This window comes from Grampus griseus (assembly GCF_964374135.1).
Source record: "Grampus griseus genome assembly, chromosome: 3".
Classification (NCBI taxonomy): domain Eukaryota; kingdom Metazoa; phylum Chordata; class Mammalia; order Artiodactyla; family Delphinidae; genus Grampus; species Grampus griseus.
In genome coordinates this window covers 34388077-34410110 of record NC_139019.1, presented here as the reverse complement: position 1 = coordinate 34410110, position 22034 = coordinate 34388077, and the positions used below count along the sequence as shown (strand labels likewise).

Below are 22034 nucleotides of genomic sequence, written 5' to 3'. Positions count from 1 at the left end.
TCAGGCCATGTTATGTCAGACATCAGTCATAATAAATTATAATACAGTCCAAATTTGCTAACTATGTCTTACAATAAAAATGACCTCTTGGCTAGTTTTCTGAAGCCACTACTTTGATATCTTTATGGGGAAGGCTGTGATTAAGAGATTTTCTTTTTGAAAAAATTACAAAATAATACCTAGAGGGTGGTGGGAGAATGTATTCAGTGATTACATTCAGAGTAAGTACCTTTAAAGAAGGCCTATGTTCAGATTTATTCATGTAGAAGATTTATGACATAATCTATCTTTTATATGCTGGACCTTAACCTCTTTTTTTCCAGCTAATTTGGGCATAGGAATACCGCTTCTGGCCAGTAACTTTATCAGCCCCAGTATGACTGTCCATCTGCAAAGTGAAAATGGAGTCCTGGGTTTGGTAAGATAGAAATTGAAGTTTTATTTATTCAATCTTGATGGAGAATGAGGTATTTTATATAGTGAAATCTTCTTATAACTGAGAGTTGTTACCTTAAAGTTCCCAATCTTGTTTTTCTTTCTTTTTATCCTCATAATAAAATATTTAACTTTTCCCATAAAATGGTGGTACTTGTGAGCACGTCGTGTTGTGTTTTTTGGAGTAGATGGTGGTTTCCTGACTATGAGCTTTCCGACTGCTCCTCCTTTGTCCCTGTATCAGCTTCCATCTCCCCTATTGCATCTGCTTCAGAGATCTCACGCCATCCTATTTAGGTAGTTACTTTTAACCTTTGTGTGATTGAACAAGATAATGAAGGTCATTAACAATTCTACATTAAATAAAAATCAGTAAGTCTCAGCATGAGAAACTGAAGAGTAACATTTCTACTTTAGGACAGGACGTTTTTTGACAGTTGATTAATTCAAGAACTTCTCCTCATGTAATACTCGTTTTGAGGCCAAGTTGTTCAAAAGGGTAGAATGTTCCCTTCCTCAAGATTAACCTTCCAGATGGGCTCAATATTCTCATAGAATTTGGCCATTCTCTTTATTCAATATTATAATAAAATTAAGAAATACTTAAGCTTCCTGGGTAACATTTTTTATTTGCTTATTAATTATGGCAGAGGTTACTTATAGTCTGACAATTTATAATATTCCTAATCTTTTGTTGTTTTTCAGTAGCTCTTAACTGTTAATGCAGTACAAATTGTACATATGGAACATGTATATCCAGTATTTAAAATATAAATAATGGTCATGAGAGTGTAGTTGTTACTGGTTGAGGCAATAATTGTGATCACTTTCAGAAACACAAAAATGATGTGAGTCTGGATAAAAGCAGATTCATATTGCAGTCAAAGACTTAAATTTTTAAGGTACCTTAAAGATTATCTAGAGTGACCAGTTCCCTCATTTTGAAGACAAGGGAAATAAGTCAATATGAATTACCCATGGTCACTGTTTAAAGAAAAATTTACACAGGTCTAAAATATTAGTTGCCATTTCAATTTATTCAAAGAATAAATTTTTGGTCCCTTTTTTTGAAAGTATGTTAAAATTTCACAGCCAATATTTCCTCATTCTTGGCTCTAATTTAGACCTTTTCTTTTCCCTTTTTCCATTTCCTCCCTTTTCGTTTAATAAATGTTATGTTATGAAACTACTCCAGGTAATTAGAGATGGTTTATAAGAATACATAGAAAATTAAAAATCAAAAACTTAGTGAGAATTACCAGGCAAAAAGAAAATAAAGGTATCAAAACTTAGATGGACTGAGAGATAAGGTTAGAACTCCAAATCCGAGCCTTTAGGTGCTACATACCAAAAAGCTGAAACTGCTTCTCCAGACCCTTCTAGCCAAATAAGGCAGCCATTTAGTTTGTATTCATTGATATACTACCAGGAAGATTTCTGAATAACATCGGCTGCATAGTAGGTACTAAATAATTACTTTTTTATTGACCTGTGTTTCCAACAGCTTAACATTTCTTTCAGACTTTGGTAGTTTTAAGAAAATATTTTTCACTTACCCAAGCACAGTTTTTAGCATAGAAAAGACAAATCAACGTGGAAAACAGAGCCACGAAAACACTGGGATTATTTTGAAAAGGTTCACCTCAAGTCTTTTGATGACTTCCTAGGGTTTTAAGCAAAGTTACTTATATTTCAGTTTTAGTGTGTGATTCAGTGAGAAACTTCTTTTCCTAATTGAACATGTGCTTTATTTGACAGGGTCCTTACCCATTAAAAAATGAAGTTGATGCAGATCTAATCAATGCAGGTAAACTCACTCATTACATGTTTTTCCAGCCTTCTCCTTTGCTATTAATTTAGTTCTCTGCCAAGTAATAGCAAAGAGTTGGGCTTGTTTCTTTGTCTTTTCCTGGAGAGTATGCCACTATATTTTTCATGGAGGAAGCGAGAGAGAAGCCTTCCTAGTGCCCTCTTGGTCCGGATTGCCTGTCAGAGGTCTCCCCTATTTAGGGCAGAGTAAGATAAAGGAGAAATTGCAGGAGGGGCTACATATAATGGTAGGAGCTTTGGTGGGTCAATCAGTCAGCGTCCTGAGAGCACTCTCAGGTGGGGTAACGAGGAGAATTAAAGGAAGGGACAGTTTACAAGGGTGCAGACAAGATTAAGAGAAACCAGAAAGGATGCTGAAGCACCACAGGGAGTTCTTATCACTCCTAGGCCTTAAGGGGCAGCCGTGGGAGAGGGCCACCTAACAGGAAGCAGGGTCTTTGTAGAGGAACACGACCATCTTGCAGAAACCTGGGTGAGGGTGAGAATGGAGGTCTTTTCTGCTGGGTCTCCTGCTTGTGCCTCCCATTGGCCAATCCCAGGTTGAAATAGGTCTGCTTTCTCATGATGAGAAGGTGGGGAGTGGATCCATAGTGGCCAAAACCAAGATCTGGTGCACTGAGGTTTTTGTTGTGGTTGATAATTTCTGTCCTCTAGTCGACATCAGAGTTAGGAGAGCATCCTTCAAAGGTTCAAGGGTGCTTAAGGATGTACTCTGCCACTCAGTGCAGCCCAGTGATGTAAGTAATAAATACAGAGTTTCTTTGTACTGGAGACTCTAGCCTGTCTTCTCCTTTATTCCTGCATTCATATGCTTTGCCTTTTATTATTAGCCTTTTATTTGACTGGGACATAGGGTCACATGTAGCAGCAGCCTAGAGGAGGAAAAACAGGTCAGACCTTTTGCCCATGCTTGAGGCAGCACTGCCACCATGTTAGGGCTAAAGATTATCCTTAGAATGGGGCTGTCCATAAGAAGCTAATTTTTATATTCTAGCATGTTTTTCTTTACTGTTCTACTCCTGTTCACTCTACCCCCGCAAAAGTATTATTGTTACTTCATGTTCAAAAACAGGTGTGTGTAAATTTCAGGAGAGAAGTAAGAGCTGAACATAAAGGCCAGCTGCCAAGTAGAATTGATGTTTGATGCTTAGGATTTTTGAAAGTAAAACAGCTTCTGGTTGAATAGTTGAGTTAGTTAATACGACTCAACTCTGAAAGGCCCACTGTGGTAAAGCAATGACATTTAACCAAGGCTGTAATTTAATTGTACTGTACCCTTTAGCAATAGCTCGTTGATCTGTGAAAATATTTGCTGCTTGGTTTAATTAATTAATGTTAGTGAGTTATTTGCAAAATGAATAACTCCATTTTCCAAATATCAGGCTTGAGCTCATAAAACCCACTTTCTTTGGAAAAGTAGTTAATCTTTTCAGTGACATCATTGGACAGCAGGCGTTTCTGATTCCATTGAGCTTTATCTCTATCCTGATGAAGCCACCAGTTTTAGATGTCAACTTCTGAGATATCACGTATAATCGCAAACTACTTTGTAAAACAAGAATTCATTGCTGTGGGGAAGCCAGGCTGCAGAATAGTTTAATAATATCCTATCATTTTCATCAAAGTCCTGTTTGGAATTTATGATGCTTTTGACTTTGGAACTAAGTTAGGGAACAAAGTAACTAAGTTACTTTGAACTTGAGAACCCAGAATATAAATTGGTGGTTCCGCAATTCCCCAAGTTTGGAAATTACCAGGAAGATCAGCCCATTGTTTGTGTTAATTTGAAACGATTTCTATAGAAATCCCTTGGAAGGAATATAAAGAGTTATGTTTCTGGGCATAATCAGTGTATTAAAATTTTAAAATAATAATACAGCTATTTCTAAGGATCCCTTTTTCTAAATAATAATTTCATATGGTTATATAACAATGAATGGCCACTTGTATAGTACTACATAGTTTACAGCATACTTTTTTCAAATATATTAAATCATTTGAACCTCAAGTGAAAACTTGTTGTACAGATTGGGAAATCAAGCCCAGAAAAGTGACGTGATGTTCTCAAGATCACGTTGCTCGGGACTGGACTAACACAGGGTCTCCTGCTCCTGGCCCCTGGCCTTTTCTGCACGTTGAGCTATAGCCACTGATAACCTGAGTTTTACAGAGGTGCATAAGGCAGTGCTTAGAACATTTCCAAGGTCCCAGGAAGATTTGCAGTATCCCAGTGGAATTGTGAAATTTCTAATAAATCTCACGTTAGCTTTCATATTAATGTGCATTTTGCATTCTTTCCTATTTCTTAATATTATTTTCTTTAATATCAAAATAATGTTTTAAATGACTTCCTTTTGATTAAAACTACTTAGAAAGAACCACCGTGTTAATCTCACAGCTTTTGAATATCCGTGGTTCCTGCCATGTACCTCTAGAGCAATGGTTTTCTGTGGGAAAGAGGGGTGATTCCTCTCCCCTGGGGACATTTGACAATGTCTGGAGATATTTTTGATTGCCAGTGTTACTGGCATTTAGTGGGTAGAGGCCAGGGCTGCTGTTAAATATCCTACAATAACCAGAACATTTATCCAGCTCCCAGCATCAATAGCGCCTGCTCTAGAGGTCTGTGTGCCACATCTGAAGAATCACAGGCCTGAACATTAAAGTTCAAATAGTATGGCACTCAAGATCTATCTAATGGTTGTGACTGACCTTTTCAAATTTATCTTTCTCTACGCCCTACAAGGTCTTCTGAGTCCACCCATACTGAACTGCTGGATCTTTTCTGACCATGACTCGTGCTTTCCTTCCTCCATGACTTTGCTCTTGCTGTGCCTTTCATTTTTTGTTTTGTTCTATCCCTTCCTTTTTTATCCCCATCTCTTTATTGGTAATGTCCTATTGAAATGCATTATACCTATCCTTGAAATCCCAGTTCATTTGTCCTCTCCAGATCCTTCTGTGGCTCAGAAGTGCTCCTCCTTCGAACCCACAACACATCTAGTGTCTCATAAGCATACCACATTTTGCCTTGTAATTATTTGTGTATATTCATCTCTCTTGCTGGGTATTATGTTCCTTTTTCTTGGGGCAGTGGTTCTCAAAGTGTGGTCCCCAGAGCCACAGCATTAGCATCCCCATCACTGGGGACTTGTTAGCGATGGAAATTCTCAGACTCTAGGGAGTTGAGCTCAGCAGTCTGCATTCTTATAAGCCCTCCATGTGATTCTGATGGGTGTTAAAGTTTGAGAACCATTCGTTTAGGGCATCTGCATTTTGTGTGTAACATTGTTCAAGGCACAGAATAGACATTTACTTGATAATTGAGTGAATGACATGTTACATCATGAGCCAAAGGACTCAAAACTATGAAATTGAATAACTCTATTGCCTGAATATCATTAGAGGATAGAGACATACACAGAGCAAATTTGGAGGAGACAGAAATCAATTAGGAAAAATCAAATAAGAAAGACCCTTTTCTTTAAGATATTGATTGTGTTATTGATTATAATTGTTTCTTGACTAAATTTGGACGTTGCATTTGAAAAGCATGGATTCAACTTTAGGATACCTTTTTTTGTTTAGATTTTGGATATTAAAAATGATGAAAATTAACTTTGCTTCCAAAGAATGTATTTATAAGATGCCAGAATGTGTTAGCAGGGGCCTGAGAATAACTTTGTTTCATAAGAATTCTCTTCTGGGCTCTTTTATAAAGCCATCCTTCATAAATCACATGGGGAGAGCTGAAGCTCTCTGCATTGATCTCAAAGTTTCCTATAAAGTGGTAAATAATGCCTTCTATGTACTACCAGCTGGTTGAGACGGCCTTTTGGAAGTCATTGTGATTTATCACATAGAGAACAAAGAATGGAGAATTTTGTGTTTCTCTGCATTTTCAGCCTGCAAGTTCTTCCTTGCCTCTCCACCTCACAGGATTGGTGAGGAACTGTATTTGCTGGACGTGAAAGTTGTGTTAGGATAAGGTTTAGTTGTATTACACTTGTCCTGAAACCTGGAATTCACGGGCTGGTGTATAACCCCACCATAAAAGTGAATTGCTTGCCCCTGTAGCATTTATCCCTAAAGGGGTGATGGCACTGTCTTTTCCACAAGCAGGTTTGCAGTGAGGAATAATAACAATGACAATAATAAAAGTAATGTTTACAGAGTCCTTTCTCTATGCCAGGTACTAGAGTTAAAGACTTCACATGCACCATTTCATTTAATTCTTCAAATATCATGTGCTGTCTAAAAGCCAGCCCCTACTAACCGCACCAGAAAGTATTTTCCAAAGCTTTTCAGCTTTGTGGTCCTTTAAAAGATGTGAAAATGTTTCCTTTGTTTAGAATCAAACTTTTTTGGCCAATAAATAATTCAGCATGATATAAATAGTCTTACCCTTGCTTTACAGTTGAGCTCAAATGGAGCAGGATACTGGTGGAGAAGTTAGCTCTCAGGGAAGACTTGAGAAGTTGAGGTTATAGCTGTTGTTGCACAGCTGAGCACGATCAGATCGGTCTGGTCCTGTTGTGTCCAAGAGCTTCTCTCTGTTCTAATCTTGGAATCACTTTTCTTCCCCTTCTTTTTGTCTGCCCTGTCACACTGGGGCCATGGCATGAGGTGTTATCAGACAGTTGACTTACCTTTGGCAAAGTGGCACGTGAGCACTTTTCTACTGAGACCAGAAGCTTCTCCTAGGCTCCTAAAGCTCCTGCACAGACAGGTCACATGAAAAAAGCAGCTCAAGTTTGAGTCAGGTGATATTATAGGTTGTGTGGGGACTGGATGACCTGGAAGAACTTTTCCAGTTCTGGACTTTTATTATGAGATGTAAGTTTTGTGAGAGGTCCTTCCAAGAGGACCTTCTTTGGTTTTAATAGAAACATAGGAGCAAGGGAAGAAAAATGAAGCAGAGAGAGAGAGAGAGATGGAAGAAGAGATTCAGTCCCAGTGATGTTAAGGAATTAGGTGGGACCTTTCTTTCTAGGTTATTTATTGAATTTTAAGAAATATCTGAGGAGCATCTCCTGTGTCACTCCCTTCAAGTTGTATTCCTTCATGTCTGTTCCACAATATCCTTGCTCTAGTGACTTACAGTAGCATGGGTTTTGACAGGTGCATCCCAGCAACTCCTTTCCTCCTCACTCCTATTAGCATTTAACAGGGGCTTGTGAAGGGACTGAGTCTGGTGAGAGGCGGGGATGCTTATGTAATAATAGGCAGTAGAGGGGTGCATTGTCTGTAGAGAATTTCAAAACAATAATAAAATTAAAAGTTGGGCTGCTTTTTATTATCACCATGCAAGGGCAAATGTGAACAATGTTAGTGACAAAATGCTCTTCTTCATAGGTGAACAGTTCCCACTGTGTCTCCCATACCCCTGTTGCTGCCACATTTTGGTTAAGGGACCCTTAGTTCTGTAGGAAACAGAGAAGGTATAGACCTCTGTCTCCACCATGATTTCCACTCTTAGAAATCTAATAGCCTTTTCTTTCCTCTTTTTCTCCCGTGTGTGTGTGTTTGTGTGTGTGTGTCTGTGTAGGCAAGGAAACAGTTACTGTTCTTCCAGGAGCCTCTTATTTCTCCAGCGATGAATCATTTGCGATGATTAGAGGGTATGTAATAACGGAGCCCCTCATGTTTCACATGACGTTTAATGAGCTGAGTCATTCCCTGAGACTGTTAGCAAGACTCTGAAACATAGACACCTCTCCCAGCCAGAAAATGATCATGGGTTTGTTTGGCTGCACCAAGATGTGAAATTATTCACATTGAATGTTGGCAGTTGGAACTTCCAGCCCGCTATTATCAAAGGAACCCTCAAAATGGAATATATATCTGAGCCAACTAAACTGAAGTAAACACTTTTAAGGCTCTTTCTGAGGATCCTAACATTTTCTACAAACTGTGTTTTCATTTTCTAGCTAGTGTTTGCTTTCAAATCTAGCCATATTCTCCCTCACTGAAGGAAACAAACTCACTGTGTACACCTGTTTTTAATTTGTTTTTGGAGACAGTATAGGCTATAATTTTTTAAAAAGAACTCTTAATGGTTATTTCTCTACATCAGCTTGAGCCAGTCTATTTGGAAATCAGGTGTTGAGTGGAGGAGAGCAAATGTACTTTGGTGGGGGGGAGGTTAGAATTATTTATTTTCATTGCTGGCAATCTCAAGCAAAAGGGACATAAAGCTTGTGAAGTTTGCTTTATATTTCTTCTTTATCTTTCTCAGGGGACATGTCGATCTAACAATGCTAGGAGCCATGCAGGTTTCCAAATATGGTGACCTGGCTAACTGGATGATACCGGTAAGTAGACATGTTTTCTTCTGAATTATGCCTGGGTCAGAATAGTTATTCTTGAAGTATTAAGAAAAATCTTGTCCAATTGCTTTGAGTGCAAATATAATTGTTACAAAAATAAATATTTTGATATGTATTTCTTATTTCAATCAAATTCTAATAAAGGAAATACTGAAAATATTTAGCCTTGCCAGTTTACTGTGTAGTTGGGACTAAAAATAGGTAAGATCAGGGTCAAAGCATAATTTTCCATGGAGGAATAGAAAACTGAGGAAGGTAAAAAAGAATGGGTTAATTATACTCTGATAAAAGTAAGAAATACAAATATTTATTATAACTCAGTTTTTATAACTAGAAAGTACAATTACGTTCATTAATTTTATGTTAATTCTATTATTTTCTTATTCACAGTGATTAAAATCCTCTGTTGATTAGTCACGTGACCCCATGAGTAATCAATCACATTTTCTTCTATTATGGAATACAAAACCTGTGATGTTTAAACATGCTTGTGAAATGCAAACAGTTTTCATTTACTAATGACTTAGATCAAGGAAGAAGCCTCTTGGAATTAGCTTTGGAAAAAGGATTGTAATCAGTTGATTTATGAGTGTGGTTCTTTACATTCCTGATTCCTGCTTCCTGATGTGTGTATGGAAACAACAATGAATGTGTGTCTATGATTATGAGCTCATTTTGGCTGGTAGCTCAGGTTACTCTTTTTTTTTTTTTTTTTTTTGCGGTACGCGGGCCTCTCACTGTTGTGAACTCTCCCGTTGCGGAGCACAGGCTCCGGACGCGCAGGCTCAGTGGCCATGGCTCACAGGCCTAGCCGCTCTGCGGCATGTGGGATCTTCCCGGACGGGGGCGCGAACCCACGTCCCCTGCGTCGGCAGGCGGACTCTCAACCACTGCGCCACCAGGGGAGCCCTCAGGTTACTCTTTTAATGTGTGTGTTTAAGGATTTCTGCGTGTTTCTCTGAATTATCAGCTACAAGGAATTTAAGTAACTGAGGCTGATGTTCTATGATGAGAGTTTTTTGTTTTTTGAAATTTCTTAGATTTTTCTCTACTCAATTTTTGAGGAAGGTGGATTAATATAGTTTATAACAATGTTAGAGATTGTGTTAGTTTAGCTTTTTTGATCTATGATCTCCCAAAACATTATTTTAAAATTTCAATTGTTATTATAACCTGGTTCTCAAACATGGTTGCATATTGGAAGCACCTGGGAATTTTAAAAAATGGTGATACCTCGGTGCCCCCCCTTAATGATCCCAATTTAATTAATCTGAGATATAGCCTGGGAATTGGGCATTTTAAAGTCAATCCTAGGTGATTACAATATGTAACCAAGTTTGAGAACCGAGTTTGCATGTATTAAAGAATAATCATCAGGGACTTCCCTGGTGGCGCAGTGGTTAAGAATCCGCCTGCCAATGCAGGGGACACGGGTTCGAGCCCTGGTCTGGGAAGATCCCACATGCCGCGGAGCAGCTGGGCCCGTGAGCCATGGCTGCTGAGCCTGCACATCTGGAGCCTGTGCTCCGCAATGGGAGAGGCCACAACGGTGAGAGGCCCGTGTACCGCAAAAAACAAAAAAATGTTCATCATCCTAAATCAGCCATAGCTATAAGAGTTGGCAGCTTTTGGAGGCTTCAAAGAAATCAGAGAGGGTCTCCTGAGCATTGTATAGTAAGTCAGATTGATACTTTATAGGAATGTTTATTTGTGTAGAAAGAATGCATTTCTTTTTTCAAATTTTAGAAAAAGGCTATAGGAGGTAGTAGAAGGAGCATAGAAAAGCAAGCCCTGGATTTTAGCCCTGACTCTACCAGTAATCAACGTGTAACCTTGAACATGTCACTTAAGCTCTTTGGGTTAAAACATCCTCATCTATAAAATGAAGATTTGAGAATAGATAATTTCAGGGGTCTCGTCTGGCTTTCACAGGTTAGCAGTTCAGAGCAAAGATCCTGTAGTGAGACAGACCTGGGTTGAAATCCAATTTTTGTCACTTACTAGCAGTGTAACTTGAGGCAGTTGCCATTTTTCCTCATCTGTAAAATGGGAATGATAATAGTATCTAATTTATAGGACTATATAAAGGAATAAATGATATAATGCATACAGAGTATGTATCACAGAGCTTGACCCACAGCATATGCTAGATAAACAGGTTGTTATTATTTGATAAATTAAGAAGGAGAAGTTGGAGATGCCTGACAGAGAAGGGAATAGGATTGGTTACCATGAACAGAAACAACAGAGTTTTAAATAGAGTCTATTTCTCTGAGCTATTAGTGAGTTTTGAAATCAAATTTCACAGTGGTTCTAGGTGTGGAGCAGAAACGTGTCCAACACATTTTTGCTTTCGGGGAACTTGGGCATCTTTAACAAGTTAGTATATGATTTGTTTTTATTATGGTTTAGCACACAGTGAGGCTGGAAGCTGTCATAGTGAGAGTATGCATTATGTAGTTGTCATTTGTAGGAAAGATTTTCCAACATGTATCACAATTTTACATATCCTATGGAGATTCCTGTGAATGATTAAAACATCACTGTTAATTACTTTATAAATTTCTTAATACAATTTGGAGCTCATGAGTTTCCAAAGGACTGGATCTAGTGGGGCAGTGATAGGGAACTCTGGAGTTCTGAAGGGACATGCAGAAGAATTAAGCATAAAAAGTGTTCTTGTGTCTGGTTCCACTCTTTTGGTCATGGAAGTTGGTAGTGTCATTTCTGAATGAGCATTTTTGTTCTTTTAGTAACTGATAATCACTTCTTGGATTCTTTATATGTGACGCACAGTATATATTTTGATTCCTTTGGATACAGGATAGCTTAAGAGTCAAGACTATGAGCTCTAGTTTGGAAGAGATCTGATTTGAATTTCAGCTCTACCACTTACAAATTACACAATCTTTAGTACCTGTTTTTGTTAGGATTAAATGAGAAGAAAATGAAAAGTGAAGACTCAAAGCACTCCATAAATAGTGGCTATTATTTTTATCTTCAATGCACTATTGCTTAACTTTAAAGAGGGAGTATTTGCCTTAAAATACACTGGCATAAGCAAGACTATATTGTACAGTAACTAGTACAGCCTGTGTATCCAAAGTTCATATTCAAGTACCAAATCTGAAGACACATTTCTTGTTCTTATTTGTTATGGGTAAGATACAGCCTAGCCTCCTTATATAGTTTCAGTGAGTGATCTATGTCTATTTGCCCCAAAGATTTATGTTGATTTATAAAATTCAGATATATTTTTATTGCAGGGTCTGGCAGTCAAGGAGCTGAAAAGTTCAGTTTTATTGTATCATTTTTCACTTACTTTTATCTTTTTACTGAGTGTAATAATCTTTCAGTGGTTGTAAAGCCTTGAGTTTCTCTGCATCATGGCATCCCCATGAATTATTACCATGTCAGATTATAGTAAACATTAAGCTTTTAAGGCAGGCAAATGGTGTGGATGCTATCTGTCTTATCCTTTAGTAGCTTCTTAGTATGCAGCATGGGTCCCATTTTCACAGAGTTTTGAAAATTCTGCCCCGAGCATCCAAAGAGAGAAAATGTGACGAAACAGTAGTTGGCTTCTTCGAGTTCCGTGATTATTGTGATGATGGCAAAACCCCAGGCAAGCTGTGGAAACGTGGTAAGATGTGCAATCCGTTGACTCCATTCAGAGCTGCTCTGGCTTTCCTAATGCTTATTTTTGGGAAACAGCTGCCATAAATGATTGACTTGTGAAGGGAAGTTGATGTGTATGATCAGCTATGGGAGCTGTTTTTTAAAAACATGAAACAGCCGCCTGCTGGGCAATGTTGCTGTATGTGAGCAACATAGCAGCCAAGGGCCTCCTCCTTTTACGTGGGGAGAATTGAAATGAGAGATTCTTGGGGCAAAGGAAAATAGAATGTTTAGGTGTTTGTTTTTCCCTAATATTTTTCATTTCTTTGTGCATTTAGAAGATTAAATCCAAACCAATGTCTTATTCATGTATGCTTACATGTATGAGTACATAAAGTTAATTTGGTCTTCTATCTATGATGTATGTTTTAAATAAGCTAACTTTCTCTCTAGTCTTCCTACTTGTACAGCTGGGGCCGGAGGTTGTGTTCAAGATTTAATCTAGTGATTTAGATCTGTCAGTTGTACTCCAAATATTAAATCTGTAGATACAGATACAGAAATATAAAGATTATGGTATAGAAAAAGATATAAACATACAGATACAGATATGATTTTAACATATTGGTGTCTTGTCCATTTGGTCCCAACACTCCGGTAACCACAAACCATGGGTAAGGAGAAAGGATAGTTGGACAATATGTATGTGATGGTATGATGCTTTTACAGTTATTCAGTAGTGTTCTTTCTCTATCAATGTAATGTAGTGGAAAGTGTACAGAACTTGGAATTAGTAAATAGTGTTCTGTTACTTTCTGATGGTGTGGCAAATTATTTCACCTTAGTATACTCATTTGTAAAATGAGAATATTTAACTCATATGCTTGTTCTGGGGATTAAGTTAGCTCATTCAGCAAATATTTATTAGGCATGTATTAAGGGCCATGCTATAAGTTTCTCTCTAAGCACTGTATTAGTGACATTCTACAAATTTTTATTTTGTTTGTTTCATTGTCATTTTCTTCAGAATATTTTCTTATCTCCCTTGTGATTTTTTTCCATGACCTACTGATTATTTAAAAGTATGTTATTTAATTTCCAAATATTTGGTGATTTTCCACAAAACTTTGTGCTAATTTCTAGTTTAATTCTCTTGAAGTCAGAGGACATACTTTATATGGTTTCCATCCTTTTAAGTTTGAGATGTATTTACAGCCTAGAATATAGTCTATCTTTGTGACTTTTCCATCTGCACTTGAAAAGAATGTGTATTCTGCTCTTGTTGGCTAGAGTGTTCTATAACTGTCAATTAGGTCAAGTAGGTAGATGGTGTTGTTCAAGTCTTCCTATTAGTTATTGAGAGAAGAGCATTGACATCTTTAGCTATAATTGTGCATTTGTATATTTCTCCTTTCAGTTGTATCACTTTTTACTTCATATATTTTAGAGCTCCATTACTAGTTGCAGTAGTACAACTAGTTGTAGTAGTAGTACTTAAGATAGTTACGTTCTTTTAACAATTTGACCTCTTTTAAAAATTATATCTCTCTAAAGCAAGTGGGCTTAATTGCCCCGCAGCATGTGGGATCTTAGTTCCCCGACCAGGGATCGAACCCATGTCCCCTGCATTGGAAGACAGATTCTTAACCACTGGACCACCAGGGAAGTCCTGACTTATTTTCTTATATATATATATTTTTAGTGGTTCTTCCAGGTTTTACAATACACATCTTTTATTTATCACAGTCTGCTTCAAGTTATATCACTTTACATATAATAAAAGAACCATACAACTGTAAACTTACATTCTGTGCTCTTATCCTATTTGCTATTAATATTTAGTCATATGTTTTATTCTGCATGTATTACAAACCTGCAATACTTTATTATTTTTGCTCAAAACAGTCAACTCTCTTTTAAAGAGATTGAAAAATGAGAAAAATATTGCATATTTTAAAAATATAATTTGTATATATAAATTGTATATTTTATCTATTTTCCCAATATATTTGCCCTTTCCTTCACTCATCCTTTACATCAGTTCAGATTGCCATGTAATGTTATTTTCGTTCCGCTTGAAGGACATCCTTTGATGTTTCTTGTGGTGCAAGTCTTATAGCTGTCACTTAGATTGATTCTTTTGATATTTGCTTTTAAGCTTTTTCAGGTCAGTTGAGAGCAGCCTTTAGTTTCAGTCTAATTAGCCCCACTACTAATGCAGTTTCTTTCTGAGGATTCTACCTGATGCCCCATGGTATTTCCCTCTGGTTAGGAGGAACGTGAATTATTCCCAGACCTGTGTGAGTTCTGGACATTTTTTGCCTAATACTTCCTAGTGGTTCTTCACCAGGCCTTGGATAATTTTTTCTTGTAATATACACACATCAGTACTCCACCAGCAACTTGAATTAACCTTTTGCAAATCTTCTGAGCTCTGTCTCTGTACAGCAGCCACCTCTCTGTTATTTTGAGATCTGAAGTCATATTCTAGCTGGGCTCTCTGAGCACAAATGAGACAGCTGGATTTCTCCTGGATTCCCTTCCCTGCACCGCAGCCTGTAAACTCTAGACATTAGCCTGGGGCAACTGTAGGCCCACCTCACTGGCTTCCCTTTTCTCAGAGATCACAGTCCTGTACTGCCTGTTATCTAATGTCTGAAAGATGCTTTTTCCTTTGTTTTGTCTGATTTTGTAATTGTTTGATACTACTAATATTTTTGAACTTAGGTTCCTATTTCTTGGATGATCTTTCTAATAAAAATCCCTAGTAGGAGAATATCAATTTTTTAAGGTTTTTGATACATATTGAATTGCTGTCAAAAAAATTATCCCATTTGCACTCACACTGTTTCCACTCCATCACCAACACTGGTATCTGCTTTTTTTCTATTCGGTTATTCTAGTCTGTTATTTTGCATTTCTTTAAAAACTGCCATCTGGGACTGTTTAAAGAGCAGGCAGTGCCTTATTCTTCTGGAGGGGCACTGAATCCTCTTCTCTTTTGTTCTGAAGGTCTTCCTTTTGGCTTTTTAGCATGATCTCTTATTAAATATTGTTTACAGTACTGCTGTCTTTGGTCTTTTTTTTTTTTTTGGCTACGCTGGGTCTTTGTTGCAGCGTGTGGGCTCTTCCTTGTGGGCTTCTCTCTAGCTGTGGCGCGCGGGCCTAGTTGCCCTATGGCATGTGGGATCTTAGTTCCCTGACCAGGGATTGAACCCGCATCGTCTGCATTGGAGGGCAGATTCTTAACCACTGGGCCAGCAGGAAGTCCCTATCTTTGGTCATTTTCAAAAGCAGCATTTATGGTGACTATTCTCTGTTAGGGAATGTGTCTTAAGAGACCAGCTGTAACAAGCAAGCGCGCGCGCGCGCGTGTGTGTGTGTGTGTGTGTGTGTGTGTGTTTTGTTTCCGATATATTGAACAAGTTCTACATGTGGGATGAAATCAAAACACAACATTTTTTATCTCCTGTGGTGCCTTTAACTTCATTCAGTTAAGGAAGCTTTCCCTCTGCATGAGCTCATTCTCAGATAATAAACTGTCAGTGGGTCACTTTAATTCACAAACTCAGTCTTGAGTGTAGAATTAAAGGATCCAGTCCAAACTAGTGAACATTGCTTCAATTTGAATTCAAAAGCAATGCATCTCCTTTCATTACTGTTTCCCAGCTATAGGCAGCACAGACTGCCTACATTTGGGGAAGGTTGCTTGGTGTTCTTTTGCTTTTTCTCTCCACTCACTCCTCCACCAACTCAGTTTGGCACCACAAGGTCAAAATTCAGGAGAATGGGAAGTGAGGAAGTAGGGCAGGGAAGTTCTTACATGGCTGGTGACTGGTAATGTTACAAGCTGCCTCCATGCTCTCTGGTCCTTTCAGATGTTTAAGGGACATAGATTCTCACAGATAGGACCCTCTCTTCCTTCCAGAGCATCTTGTTGCGAAAATATTAAAGCATCTTCATGCTGGCCTTCTCCCACGTGGCCCACATCTGGGAAGCATCCACACATTTCTTGTTCCGCCTGCAGTAGTAGTGTAGGTATTTCCCCAGAATGATTACTTCTGCTTTCTAAGGTAGAAGTCAGACACGCCATTCCCTAGTTGCATCCTGGCTCTTCTCTGGAGGGTAGAATGCTCTCCCGTTGTCATCCAGGCTCTGTGAGATGTCGATTTAGGGGTAGGCATGCAGTTAACCCCTCTTTTTGGTTTCTGGGGCGGAGAGGGTAGGATCACAGCCCACTTTTCTTTTGTACAGAATCCTCTGCTATGGCCCATACTCTGCTCCTTGATCTTGTCAGTGGACCCCAAAATCTTAGAACTTGTTTTTGACCATTTTGTCTGAAAATTCTGTTTCTGAACATGTCTCACATGCTGGTATTTCATAGTGGTCACATTTGAACATCAGTCAAAAACATTCAGTTACTGCCGCTTTGGCTTGTGGGTCTGCTGTTTCCTTGCTGCCGTTATTACTTTTCCCTTGTAAGCTCATATTCAGCTAAGCCTCCGTATATGCTGGGGTATCTTCTATCTATGGTTCCTGTACATCAGGGCGATCCCCCCAGCATATTCTGTTCCCAGTTGCCCTGGATGGAATAGAGGACCATGGAAGAACCTAGCCAAGTTGTACTCCTTCTTCCAGTGAATAAAAACTGCACTGAGCCAATGGAGAGACCTTTACCTCCTGTGCCAGTTAGAGACCCACCCATTTAATGCTTGCAGAATTTGTGAGAGCAAAGAATGATTTATTTTTGTACTGCAGTTTAATAAATGAGCATACATTTTAAAAAAAGACAACCTAGTATTAGTGAAATTTATGAATTTAGGGTGTTACTAGGAATATAAGCTGTTTATTATTGTTCTTTACTTGGAAACTATATTTGGCTATCCAAAAATACTTTAATCTATGACTGTCTGGAAAACATTATGTTGAAAACTACTCCTTAGTTTTATTAGTCACATCCAATATTTTTCAGACTAGAAGTATTTATTGACTAACATATTGACATATTAATTTTATAAGGAGAATTCCTCTTACTTGGAGGGTCCTGTTGATGATTAAAAGTTGTGATTAAGGTTTAAAAGCCACAGCTAAATTATAAATCTAATATTTTTACGAGAAGGGAGCTAAGAGCTCTTAATTAAGCACATGCCATTAGCCAGGTACTATTTGGGTATTTATTGTCACTTAATCCTTATAACTCTGAGTTAAATATAACAATCCCTGTTATTATAGATGAAGAGATTCAAGCCAGGAGAGTTAACTCTTCCAGTTTACCTATGTAGCAAATTATGAAATGGAGATTTAATCACAGCATCCTGCTTTTATGTACTTTGCATTCTGCCGCAAGGTTTTTTTGGGATGTATTTAATTAATGCCTTTTGTGATGGAGGCAAAACTACCTGAAAAATAAATAAATATATTTATAACATTTCTATAAACTTGATAAAGTATTGTTTCACCGTGTGGGGTAGAGGCTATTGCAGTTGGAAGGATACATGCTGTAATATGTAATTACATGCTTGTAATACTAGTACAAGCTTCAGGCTTTGGAAGGCAGTGGGTTGACCATTTGCATTTTCTTTCTTCCGCATCTTACCTTTTTAAGCCCTCACTCGAATTCTAAAGTCTCCACTGCCTAATCGCATGTAATTAACATTAATCTCATGTATGAAGTATTTTATCCATTATCTACCCATTTTGTTTTTTATAGTCTACCAGTTGAAGAGTTCTTTGAAAGAGTTCATGTCCTCTACTAGGATTTTTATAATTTTAGCTTTCAGTATTTCTTAAATGGGAAACATTGAGACATAACTATAGAAATATAGGAATCAATGAAAAGGGGAATCCTAAATAGAGGTTAAAAGAAAAGATTAAAATTAAGATCAGGAAGGAACGATAGCAAATTCATTAGCAAGTCAGCTCACTCAGCCTAGGTCCCCACCAAAGGGACGTGAGAATATGAAATAGATTTTTCTTTTTGGAATATCTCAATTTTCAGTGATCTTAAAGAGATTTTGTCTTTTGATTGTTGTCTGGGTTTGTTTTTTGCTCTGAAGGAAAGGAAATATTTTCCTCCTTGGGGTTGCATATGATGCATTTGTGAACAGCTGCTTAGTTCTAAGAACTTTGACTGTTCACTGGAACTCAGATGTATTTAAGCCAGACACTGAAACAAAGGTGAGCTAGACATCTGATTGGTTCCAGGCCATGATGCTACTTGGCTTCCTAGCGGCTCTGTAAGAACTTGATCATACTCTCCACCTCCTCTGGTATTGGAAGGCAGACTTCTATGCATGAAATGCGAGTTTGGTCCTTTTTATTAAAATCAGTCTCCTCTCTCTCTCTCTCCTTTCTCCTTCTGTTTATAGAGAGAATGAGAAATGAGTGAGTTTGATATTTTCAATTATCTCTTTGGCTAATGATGTATTTGTATGACTGCAGCAGTATGTATTTGTATGAGTCCCTCTCATTAAAGAGCCCACTTAATAGAAGGGGAGGAAACATTAAAAATGATAGATGAGGTCTCCTTAGAAAACCATTACTAGTAATTTCATAAATAATGGTGCTTCTGATATGACTTAGCAGGGAACGAAGCCAAAGGGCTGAAAAAAAATGTGACCCTGCAGCTAAAGGCTAATGAATTTTTTTAATGCATTTTTTAAAGGAATTTTTTCTTTTTCTAAAAAATTAAATTAATTAATTAATTTTTGGCTGTGTTGGGTCCTCGTTGCTGTGCACAGGGCTTTCTCTAGTTGCGTCGAGCGGGGGCTACTCTTCGTCGTGGTGCACAGGCTTCTCATTGTGGTGGCTTCTCTTGTGGAGCACAGGCTCTAGGCACACAGGCTCAGTAGTTGTGGCACGTGGGCTCAGTAGTTGTGGCTCTTGGCCTCTAGAGCGCAGGCTCAATAGTTGTGGCGCACGGGCTTAGTTGCTCCGCGGCATGTGGGATCTTCCTGGACCAGGGCTCGAACCCGTGTCCCCTGCATTGGCAGGTCGATTCTTAACCACTGTGCCACCGGGAAAGCCCAAGGGTAATGAATCTTGAAGAGTAAATGTTATTAAGTGACTGAATTGAGCATTTCCAGTTGGTGAAAGCTTTATTTCTTACTTTACTCCTTTGGTTTAGGGACAGTTTTTGTTCAGCACTTTTATAGTCAAAAAATGTTTTATTAGGGAAAATGTCAAATATGTATAAAGATAGAAGAGTAAAATGCATATGTCCAGTTTAGGCAGTTATCCATTCATGGCCAGTCGTGTTTCATGTATACTCCAAGTCACTTTCCCCCTCTCCAGATTATTTTAAGGCAAATCCCATACATCATATCATCCTATCCATAAATATTTTACATTATCTCTGAAAGTTAAAGATTCCTTTTATAAACCACAATTATGTTATTCCATTAACAGTAAGGAATTTAGGGGCTTCTCTGGTGGCGCAGTGGTTGAGAGTCCGCCTGCCGATGCAGGGGACACGGGTTCGTGCCCCGGTCCGGGAGGATCCCACATGCCACAGAGCGGCTAGGCCCGTGAGCCATGGCCGCTGGGCTAAGGAATTTAGGATACAGTTCCTTAATGTCATCTACCCATACAGCACCCTCCTTTTACTGATGGAGAACCTGAATTCAAAGAAATGAAGTGGCTTGACTCAGGTCACAAAACTAGTTAGTAGCTAAGCCAATACTGGAACTCATCACTCCCATCTCATAGTCTTACAGGGATGCTATATGAGGAAGAGTTTGCTTTTGAAATATAAAATCCCATATTAAAAAACCTTCCATTTTTCTCCAAGTACACTTAGAAGCAACTCTGGGTCTCTATGAAGGCACTTAACCTTCTAGACCTCAGCTTTTTATTTTTAAAATTGGATGAATGGGATAGGTTTTATTTAACAAAACTTATTAGGTCCCCACCCCTCCTTTTGTATTAGGCACTGTGGGTAGAGCAGTGAGCAAACCTGATACAGTTCTCCTCTTTATGAAGAATCTTATTTCTGGAGTGAATATGATAAAATGGTGAGAGATGGTACTGTGTGAAACCTCGTGGACTAAACATTAAATATGCTGATTTAGGAAGAACTGATAGGTTTACAATAGTGAAGTCTCCTTGTCCAAGGAATATGGTATACTTAGTCATTATTTAGGTCTTCCTTTATCTCCTGCATTATATTTATTCCTAATTATTTTCAAGTGTTTGTCAATATTTTGAGCTGGATATTCCATTTCAATTTCTAAGTGGTCATTGCTAATATAAAGGTAAACTATTGGTTATTGTATACTTAGCTTGTATCTATTTTATTAAATTCTTTTATTTGCTCTCATAATTCTTTTAGAATTCTCTTATTCTACACAATTTTTTTATCTGAAAATAATAATAATTCTTCTTTTCTAAGATGCATGCCACTTAGTTTATTTTCTTTACTTAACATAATATCCAAAACCAATATGAGTGAGTGGTAGTGATTGAGGACTTTCTTGATTTTGATGAGAATTCATTTAGAATTTTAACTTTTAATATTATTCTTGCTGTTTGTATTGTTTTTGATCTAGAAGTTTCCTTTTGCTTATAGTTCTTAAACTTAATGGCTGTTGAATTTTATCCAGTGTGTTTTTTAATCTGTTGATTTAATCACACAGTTCTTTACCTTTAATTTGTTAATGTCATTTTAAAAATTGATAGATGTTGAATCATTGTTACTCTTTTAATACAGATCATCGGTTTTTAATAATCTGTAAGAAAATTTTTTGCTTATTGGTCATCTCAAATTTTGTGATATTTCTTGTGGCAATTTTGTTAATATGTATTTCGCTAGAAAGCATTCATTTCTTTTGGATTTTCAAATTTATTGGTCCAAAATAACATGTAATATTTTTATATAATTTCTTTAATATCTTCAAAAACATATCTACTTTTTATTCCTAATTCTGTAGATGTTCATTTTTTCTCTTCTCTTTTAATTAGGCTTAGAAGAAATCTGTCTTATTAATCATTTTTTAATTAATCAAGTTTACTTTAAGAAATATATATATTTGTTAATTTTATCCTTTTCATTATTTAACTTCTGTTTTATTTTATACTAGTTTCTAGATTTACAAATTGAGTGCTTACTTAATTTTCAGTTTTTCTCTTTTAATGATAAAACCTCTTAAGGCTTTCTATTTTTGTAGTATAATTTTAATTGTATACCATAAATTTTGATGTAAAGTTTGTATTTTCATTAATTTCTAGGTAGTTTTTAATTTTAGCTTTTGATTTCATTTTTGATTCAATAATTTTTTAGGAGAATTTTTTGTTGTTCTTCAAAGGTTTGAGGGAGTTATTCTTTGTATTTTTGGAATTAATTAGGTTTTCTTCATGGCCAAGTACATGATTCATTTTTCTAAACTTTACATGGAAATAGGGTAATTTTATATTAAATTCGACTTATTGCTTGTTGTGGTCAAATCCTTTATTCATTAGTTCTTAGGGACAGTGTGTGGTTTAGTAGAAAGCAAATAAGAGTAGAATTTAAATGATCTGAATTCTGGTTTTAGCTTTGCTACTAACAAATTGTGATCCTAAACAAATTACTTTCTCTCCTTTGGTCTAATCCAGTGTGGGCCAAAAAAACTTGCTGTGATGAAGGAAATGTTCTGTATATACTTTGTACAATATGGTAGCACTAGCAACATGTGGCTTTTGAGCACTTGAAATATGGCTAGTATGACTGAATAACTGAATTTTTAATCTTACTTAATTCAAATTTATATAGCCACATGTGGCTGGTCTACTTTATGGGACAGTGCAAGTATAATCTATTAAATCAAAGTCTTGGACTCAGTAAAT

General features: G+C 37.3%; 1 protein-coding gene across 2 annotated transcripts in view; it reads left to right on the top strand.

The window, feature by feature from the left end:
* The window catches only part of OXCT1 (3-oxoacid CoA-transferase 1), a gene marked incomplete at its 3' end in the record, with an annotated part of 144804 nt that overhangs the window by 75351 nt on the left and 47419 nt on the right, over positions 1–22034 (top strand). For both annotated transcript variants that reach the window (XM_082649836.1, XM_082649835.1), the window contains exons 10-13: positions 324–418; positions 2194–2242; positions 7814–7886; positions 8504–8579. In XM_082649836.1, the coding sequence (XP_082505962.1) occupies positions 324–418; positions 2194–2242; positions 7814–7886; positions 8504–8579 (293 nt within the window). The remainder of the gene's footprint in view (positions 1–323; positions 419–2193; positions 2243–7813; positions 7887–8503; positions 8580–22034) is intronic.